The sequence below is a fragment of the Gossypium raimondii genome, chromosome 4 (genome assembly GCF_025698545.1).
Source record: "Gossypium raimondii isolate GPD5lz chromosome 4, ASM2569854v1, whole genome shotgun sequence".
Taxonomy (NCBI): domain Eukaryota; kingdom Viridiplantae; phylum Streptophyta; class Magnoliopsida; order Malvales; family Malvaceae; genus Gossypium; species Gossypium raimondii.
Window position 1 is genome coordinate 48,760,282 of NC_068568.1, and position 9,467 is coordinate 48,769,748.

Below are 9,467 nucleotides of genomic sequence, written 5' to 3' on the forward strand. Positions count from 1 at the left end.
ATATTAAATGAAATGAAAATGCTAGTAGTCCTACTTAAGTAGCACAATTTTCTGAAATATAATAGTATTATCTTTTCAAAAAATAAAATGTTAATAGCCAAAACTGGGAATCTACAGCGGTCAAAAACAAAGCTTGAAAAGAGAAAAACTACCCTCTTCACGACGCTGGAAGCCGAGGAAAAGAAAGTGGGCGAGAATTGTAATTATAATGCTGAGAACTGAAGAGGGAGGAGTAACAGAGTAATGAAGGAAGAATTATTGCTCTGCTAGTGCTTAATACTTAAGGTTGTAGATAGGCCATCGCCTCTGCTACCAAAGGATTTACGGTGCTCTCGTTTTGATGCATGCATGCCGCCTTAAACTGCTCTGCTCTTCTCTTCATGCTCTCTGTCAATCATCCCCGCACTTGCTTTATATTTAAATTTAAAGGTGTTCTTTAATTACCAAGTAAAAGATGTAATCTTTTCCTCTCCCATCCAAATCCAACCATATATGTAACTATTAGTCTAATCCCTACCTCAGTTGTTTATAGTAGAATTCCAACAACATTCCTTTTAGTTATGAAAGTATTTGGTCAATATCGACATACATACTAATACTGCGATTCATCAAAAAGGATCATTTGTTCTAAAAGTCATAGTTACATAGATGTTTAGACATTGTTCCCATACCATTGGTTGCATGTTATTACCATTCCCATCTCTTCCATCAAAATTTGGCTTCAACAAACGCCCTTGAAACCTCAACACAAAGATGGGGGTTGCTGGATGCAAATTCTTCATACTTCTGCGACGAAACTATGCTCTTCATGTTCCGGACGATGAAGTTCAAAGTTGTTTCCTTCAGTTTCTTCTTCGAATACAAATTCGATAAATCTAAAATATCGAGAGCGTTCGATGCATTCAAGGAATTCAGCATGTATCGCTCGCACGACTCCTGTAAGTACGGAATCTCATACTTATCAGCTGCAGCACATAACGCATAAACATGCTTCTTAAACTTATCGGCAGGCAAATCCCCAGTGTAAAGAAACTCTAGGAGGGACTCGAGCTCTTCGGTGCTTAACTCTGATAGTGTCATCGTATCAGTATCGGTCGGTGGAGCCTTGAAGTTGTCTGAGCTTAGTATGTTCTTAAAGATTTCTGATCTTGCTTCCTACACATCGGTCAATCCATGATCAATGTTTCAGTCCGAAGGGTCAAAGCAACATAATCTGAGAAAGAAATAGTTAGGGCCTGTTTAGTGTTTACCAGTAAAGATCTGTGAGCTGAAATGCAGGGGCCATTGTTAGGCTTAAGCTTTATATCGGTGTGAATTTGGTCCTTGAAAGCCACCATAAATCCACTTAAGAAACTTATTCTCTTTCTCAAATCATCTTCAGTATCCGTCAATGGTTTCTTGAAATATAGACAGAAACAGAGTAAAACAAGATTGACAAGGATATCGCAAAATTTGGAAAAGAGAAAAAGACATTATTACCTCGTTCACGGGTGTAGTGACAGTTGACTTTGCGCTGAGATAAGCAAAGAAAGAAAACAGTAAATCGCGGAGGGAAATCCCTTAAACTCACTTTTTTGGACGCTGTGAGGCAATTGGTTAACACTTGTGTTAGCTAACAAGCAACGCAGGGGGCCTATCAAATATTTCAACAACAAAGAAAACAGACAACAGACGTGGATAATTCAACAAACATAAGCTTATTAACCCCTTATATGCATGTAATTATCTATTTCTTTCAAAAAAAAAAAGGCAACAAGAAGAGGGTGATTAAAGCAGCAGCGACGGGTTACAAAATGTAGCAGCAGAAAGTTAGAAAGATGGGTATAAATACCTTCTACGGGAGAAAGAAGAAGGGTATAAACACCTACGGGAGAAAGAAGAAGGGTTTAAACACCTTCTACGGGAGAAAGAAGAAGGGTATAAAAACCTTCTACTGGGTGATGATTGGAAAGGATTTGGAGCCCCCCAACCAGCAGTTGTTCCTACAGACATAGACAACATTAGCTAAAATAGAAGTTGATGAAAATTTTTGCAAGACATGTTGTGAGGTTGTAAGGGAAAACCAGATAAGCTTGAAGTTGATGAAGGGAGTCCAGCGAATAAGCTTGAACCGGAGGAGGCAGAAGATGAAAAGACGAATGGGTTGATTGATGGAGTAGAAGATGAAGAGCCGAAGCTTGAACTGGAGAAGGCAGGAGTTGATGAGCCGAATGGAGACGACATTTCTTTCTCTTTTTTATTTCCAAAACAATAACTGGTGGTGGGAGCTTTTATAAGTGAAACTCCATGTTAAAATATGAAATAAGTATTTGTATTTTTCATAAATTTAGAATTTAGTCATTATACTTTTAATTTCAAAATTTTATTCTCTTTATTTTTCAGATTTCAAAATTTAGGTTAAAATATTAACATCTTTTGTTTGATTTTACATTGAAACTAAAAATATGTCTTAAGTGCATGTACTGTTCACAAATTTAGAATTTACTCACATTATATAAAAAGAAGCATAATGTGCTTCAACGCACTCAAACCCACATCCTCCTATACTAATAATAATGTTGACGCCAATTGAGTCACCGTAATAGGTGTTGAGCATAATTGACATTATCATTATTGTCAGTATAAGAGAATGTGAGTTCGAATGCGCTGAAGCACACTAATGCTGATGCTTAACATTAATGTACTCTTCACGAATTTGAAATTTAATCACGTTATATATATTTGGATTGGATTAATTTCAATTATACATTTTACCCAAAATGATACTCAACACCATCTTTTAATAGCTTTAGTTTCACATTGGACCCAAAAAAATCTTAAATATCAAATTAGAAAAGAAAATGTTAAATTTATATATAAAATATTATATTAAGTGTTTTAAATATTGAAATTTGAATATAAAATTTATAATAAATGCTAACATTTAAATGGAACTTTAATGATTTTATTGTTTAGAAATAAAAAGTATGAATCAATTAAATAGAAAATTAAAGAATGAATTATATTTAATACATTTTTTAAAGGGTATTAAAAAATTAAAAAGAAAAATAAGAGTTAATGCCACCATCAAAATTCCAAATTCAACACTTGAACGAGGTCCTAATGTAGACATCTTTTCTCTCGTCGACTGAACTTGCTCTTTTTATTGTTTGACTTCATAGAGAGAAAATTCCATAAGACTTATCAATTGGTCAGTTACTACAGTCTTAAAAAGTTGGCAATTTATAAACATTGTAGGAGTATTGATTCCAGAGAGATTCATTTATTCACTGGTATAACGTGGTTGAATAATCATTCAATCCCGCCAAATGTGTAAACGATATCCATGAACATATATCATAGGACTTTATTATGAGGTTGTTGCACCTAAATGGACTCCTTATCATATCAAGAGTGCGTTCACACTTAGAGAGTATTCATACCTAAAAGTGGGTGAATGACTTCTTTTGAGAAGAATTGATGATCTTACCCAAATGTATTAAAGTGGGTGACATGTAACAACCCGATTTTGGGGCTAGATGGAACAGTGGTTTCGGGACTATTAATTCGACAAGGAAAATTTTATTTTAAAATTATGACATGGGTTGCATTATGATAGGAAGGTTGTATGAAAATACTGATATGGTAAAATAAGGAAATAAAGTGATAAAAAGGGTAATTGAGTTATGTCAACATTAGAAAGTATATTATGACATATTAATCCAAGAAAGGATTAAATTGCAAAAGTGAGAAAAGTTTTGTTACCCAAGAGTAAATACTCAAAAATTGAGGGGTTAAAGTGTAAATATGAAAAGTTGAAGGACCAATAGTGTAAATATTTTAAGGGTGGAATAATCTAGAAACTAAGAAAGATGGATGAATTGGGACCAAATTGAATAGAAAAAGGAATTATGAGGGACTAAATTATAATTTTACCAAATTAAGTGATGACTTAATGATGGAATTTTAAAAGAACATAAAGGGAAAAATGGTCAATTAGAAGAGAGAAATCTAGAAGGCAATGTTGGTGATATTTTAGATTAATTAATTAAATAAATATTAGTTTATTAATATTTTAATTTAATTTTTAAATGATATTTTATTATTTTATTATTAATTTATTTAGTATATATATATGTGGAAAGAAAGATGAAAAAGCAACCATTCCACCATCTTTCCATGCATTTCATGTTAGAAGGGAAGGGAAGAAAGAAAATCTTGCTTCCTTTACAATTTGGTCATTTTACCAAAAAATTATCATTTTTACCTAGAAATCAAAAGAGTTTCCATATCCATCAAGAGAGAAAGATAACAAGGAGACTATGGGGAGCTAGAATATCAAGTTAGATTCAAGAAATAGAAGCTGGAGGAGAGAGAAAATCAAGTTAAAGATTGAAATCAATAGCAAAAGGTAAGAACATCAAGATTTTTATGTACTTTTGAGTTTGATATTATTGAAAATAGCATGGAAAAGATGTTATAGTTGAGTTTTCTTATATAAAGTCTTATATTCTTGATATATTAGTGAAGAGAAATAAGTGAAAGTGATGGGAAATATTATAGAGAAAGGGAATAAGGAAGTTATAAACTTAGTAATTAACATGTTGCACTAAAACAGTTTTGGGCAACAGCAGTAGGTTAACTTTGAAAAATCACCATAAATTGTGGAAAAAATTAAAGCTTATTGAGTCTAGTTTCTCATAGAAGAAACATTGTAAGCAATGGAATTATAAATTATGAGATATAATAGGTTTTGTGAGATAAGGTCAGAATAATTTCGGGTTCCCCTGTTCTGACTTTGGAAAATCATAAAAATTTGGAAAAAAATAATTAGAGGCTTAAATTTATATTTTTAAATCCTTAATGAGTATATTTTCAATAAAAACAAACAGTAACATCATTTGAATTCTGTATGAAGAGATAATTAAGTTTTAGTGAAGAAGGGTCGGAACTATTAGACAGCAGAACAGGGATGACTTTAGAGAATAAACTGTACTTATTGGCTAAACCAAAAATTCTGAAAATTTTATGGTAAGAAGATATGTTAGTCTAGTTTCATATAAAATTAACGGATCTCAATTTGGAGTTCTGTAGCTCAAGATATAAATAATTTAGTGACTATGACTCAAGTGGACAACTTTGAATAAATATAAATAAATGTGAAATTATAGATAATGTTACATATAAGCATGTTATATATATTAAGGATGTGGAATGGAGAGGATGAGGAGGAAAATATATGATTACTCAACTAGCATGAGTTTTCATTAAAAATGGCCAATTTACATGTTTTAGGTTCAGGGACTAAATTGAACAAATGTGAAACTTTAAGGGTAAATTTGTAAAAATATCAAAAAGTGACCAAATTGCATGAAATGAATTGTTTTATTATTTAAATTACTAAATTGAATAAAATATTAATTTAGATCAAGATTGGGTTTGAAGCTTGTTGGAGATATATCACTTTATCCATTAGTTCTATCGGTAATTTTGGATGATTTGATTCTGGTTATAATGACTTGTATAAGTTAAATTGGTTAATGTTAGCTCATAAATGTTTCGATTTTGATTGGTTATAAATATGAATGCTCGATGAAATGAAATGTCTGAAAATTTATTTGTAAACTCCGATAATGCTCTATAACCCTATTCTAGGGAAGGATACGGGTTAGGGGTGTTACATGACCTATCGAGGCATTACCTCAAATGGAGTCAATGAGGAGGTCAACAATGCATTTGGTGCTAACATGTGTTTGAATGACAGAAGGGCATAACAATGAAGTTAAACCCAATGAGATTAAAAATAATGGTGATGGTGAGGTTGAGCATTGTAACAGTGAAATTGAGTTCTATAGCAGTAAGATTTAAACTTATGATAAAAATATATATATTTAAATTTAAACACAACCATAATGATAATTTAAGAATATAAAATAACTATAAAAGATATTACATAAAATTTTTCTACATGTAAAATAATTAACCAACTATTTCTCTATCATCAAAAGAAAAAGGGAGAGAAAATTAACCTCTGTGGTTGAATTGGTTGACTCTGAGATTTTCTGTAACATCACCTTCAGTCTTACATTTTTTTCCTTCACTTTATCCACATAAACTTTTGCAGATTCAAGTTCATCCCTTAATCAATATAATTATATATTTTTTTCATAATCATATATTAGAGGTTAGGACTTTCAAAAATTTGAAATTTGAAATTTTATTTTTATTTTCCTAATTTTAACTAAAAACAATTAACCTTGCTTTTAAAAAAAAAGTTATAGACCGGAACAAATTCAGTAACATTGAGCACAATGGCAGGTGGCGGTTGGTAAAGTGGAGAAAGGGAAATGTGGTTGATGAAGGTTCAACAAAGAAAACAAATTGAGAGAATTTTAGAGAGAACTTTGAGAGTTAGAATGTCAAGTGCCAAAAGTCCTTTCACTAGTTGTGAAATGCTTCTATCTATAGTGTCCCAGAAAATGAGAGTTACAAAGTTGACAATTAATAGGAATAATGGAATAAATTTTAGTTACAATGGAATTAATGGTTAAGAGGGGATGATGAAGAGTTTTGTTGGTGTTGATGATGGAAAATAGTGAAGAAGAGCCTAGGAAAAGGTTAAAAGGAAAACCTCTTAACTACCTCCATATATGATCCACCAAGCCAGACTCTCTGAAACATCGCAAGAGTGAAGATAACCCAATAATCTTGCCATTTTCCGGGTTACTTCCATTTCTTCTACTTTGGTGAAACACCTTTCGTGGAACATCTCTTGAAACACAAGATGATGGTTGTTTTTGGATAATGGTTATTATGACTTGTTCCAAAAGTGAATTGCTTTCAACATAGTTGTTTTTAATGTAAAGGTTATTCCGAACTTTAGTTGTTCTTAACAAGAGTTGTTTTCAAATAACAACTACACTGGATGGCAATCATTCTAACTAAAGCCTTGTTCTGAACATAGCAATTCTTGAACAATAGTTGCATACCTATTGTAAACAAGAGTTATTGTTTCGAAAGAGATATTAAATGAAATGAAGATGCTAGTAGTTCTACTTAAGTAGCACAATTTTCTGATATTAGTATGTTACGAAAAAATAAAATGTTAATAACTAAAATTGGGAATCTACACCGGTCAAAACCAAAGCTTGAAAAGAGAAAAACTACCCTCGTCACGACGCTGGAAGCCGAGGGAAAGGAAGAGGGCGAGAATTGTAATTATAATGCTGAGAACTGAAGAGGGAGGAGTAACTGACTAATGAAGCAAGAATTATTGCTCTGCTAGTGCTTAATCACACTTAAGGTTGTAGATAGGCCATCGCCTCTGCTACCAAAGGATTTACGGTGCTCTCGTTTTGATGCATGCATGCCGCCTTAAACTGCTCTGCTCTTCTCCATCCCCGTACTTGCTTTATATTTAAATTTAAAGGAGAAGACATCTACTTGTTCGTTTAATTACCAAGTAAAAGATGTAATCTTTTCCTCTCCCATCCAAATCCAACCATACAAGTAACTATTAGTATAATCCCTACCTCAGTTGTTTATAGTAGAATTCCAACAACATTCCTTTTAGTATATATACCAAATTCATGAAAGTATTTGGTCAATATCGACATACATACTAATACTGCGATTCATCAAACAGGATCATTTGTTCTAAAAGTCATAGTTACACCTCTAGATTCAACAAACGCCCTTGAAACCTCCACACAAAGATTGGGGTTGCTGGATGCAAATTCTTCATACTTTTGCGACGAAACTATGCTCTTCATGTTCCGGACGATGAAGTTCAAAGTTGTTTCCTTCAGTTTCTTCTTCGAATACAAATTCGATAAATCTAAAATATCGAGAGCATTCGATGCATTCAAGGAATTCAGCATGTATCGCTCGCACGACTCTTGTAAGTACGGAATCTCATACTTATCAGCTGCAGCACATAACGCATAAACATGATTCTTAAACTTATCGGCAGGCAAATCCCCAGTGTAAAGAAACTCTAGGAGGGACTTGAGCTCTTCGGTGCTTAATTCTGATAGAGTGATCGTATCAGTATCGGTCGGTGGAGCCTTGAAGTTGTCTGAGCTTAGTATGTTCTTAAAGATTTCTGATCTTGCTGCCTACACATCGGTCAATCCATGATCAATGTTCAGTCCGAGGAGTCAAAAGTAACATAATCTGGGAAAGAAATAGTTAGGGCCTGTTTAGTGTTTACCAGTAAAGATCTGTGCGCTGAAATGCAGGGGCCATTGTTAGGCTTAAGCTTTATATCAGTGTGAATTTGGTCCTTGAAAGCCACCATAAATCCACTTAAGAAACTTATTCTCTTTCTCAAATCATCTTCAGTATCCGTCAATGGTTTCTAGAAATATAGACAGAAACAGAGTAAAACAAGATTGACAAGGATATCGCAAAATTTGGAAAAGAGAAGAAGACATTATTACCTCGTTCACGGGTGTCGTGACAGTTGACTTTGCGCTGAGATAAGCAAAGAAAGAAAACGGTAAATCGCGGAGGTAAATCCCTTAAACACACTTTTTTGGACGCCGTGAGGCAATTAGTTAACACTTGTGTTAGCTAACAAGCAACGCAGGGGGCCTATCAAATATATCAACAACAAAGAAAACAGACAACAGACATGGGTAATTCAACAAACATAAGCTTATTAAACCCTTGTATGCATGTAATTATCTATTTCTTTCACAAAAAAAAGGCAACAAGAAGAGGGTGATTCAAGCAGCAGCGAAGGGTTACAAAATGTAGCAGCAGATAGTTAGAAAGAAGGGTATCAATACCTTCTACTGGAGAAAGAAGAAGCCGAAGATGAAGAGCCGAATGATGTAGTAGAAGATGAAAAGCCGAAGCCAGGAGCTGTCGATGAAGTAGAAGATGAAAAGCCGAAGCCAGGAGCTGTCGATGAAGTAGAAGATGAAAAGCCGAAGCCAGGAGCTGTCGATGGAGTAGAGCCGAAGTTGAATGCAGAAGACATTCCTTTCTCTTTTTTACTTCCTACTTCCTTCTGATCGTTTTAGATTAAAAACCAATAACTCTTTGCAGTGGCTGCTCTGGTGGTGGGGGCTTTTATAAGTGAAACTTCTAAATGGTTAAAATATGAAATAAGTCTTTGTAATTTTCATAAATTTAGAATTTAGTCCTTATACTTTTAATTTTAAAATTTTATTCTCTTTCCTTTTCGGATTTCAAAATTTAGGTTAAACTATTAACATCTTTTTTTTAATTTTATATTGAAACTAAAAATATGTCTTAAGTGCATGTACTGTTCACAAATTTAGAATTTACTCACCTTATATAAAAAAACATAATGTGCTTCAACGCACTCAAACTCACATCCTACTATACTAACAATAATGTTGATGTCAATTGAGTCACCTTAATGGGTGTTAAGCATAATTGACATCATCATTATTGTTAGTATAAGAGAATGTGAGTTCGAATGCGCTGAAGCGCATTAATGCTGATGCTCAACAATA

At 33.3% G+C, this 9,467-nt stretch overlaps 1 protein-coding gene across 3 annotated transcripts; it reads right to left on the reverse strand.

Annotated features, from left to right (window-relative positions):
• Positions 1–546: 546 nt before the first annotated feature.
• Positions 547–9,048, reverse strand: LOC105780158 (BTB/POZ domain-containing protein At3g56230). 3 transcript variants are annotated; one of them, XM_052629796.1, is made up of 4 exons: positions 8,772–9,048; positions 1,480–1,513; positions 1,251–1,397; positions 547–1,155 (listed from the first exon to the last, which is right to left on the reverse strand). In XM_052629796.1, exons 1-4 carry the CDS (start codon positions 8,963–8,965, stop codon positions 709–711), a joined length of 822 nt encoding a protein of 273 aa, XP_052485756.1. In that variant the 5' UTR covers positions 8,966–9,048; the 3' UTR covers positions 547–708. The 3 variants fall into 3 exon arrangements, with proteins under 3 accessions (XP_052485756.1, XP_052485755.1, XP_052485754.1); XM_052629795.1 differs by lacking the exon at positions 1,480–1,513 and adding an exon at positions 8,421–8,454 and having other exon boundaries at positions 553–1,155; positions 8,772–9,047; XM_052629794.1 differs by lacking the exons at positions 547–1,155; positions 1,251–1,397; positions 1,480–1,513 and adding exons at positions 7,496–8,096; positions 8,192–8,338; positions 8,421–8,454 and having other exon boundaries at positions 8,772–9,039.
• Between the last annotated feature and the right edge of the window lie 419 nt (positions 9,049–9,467).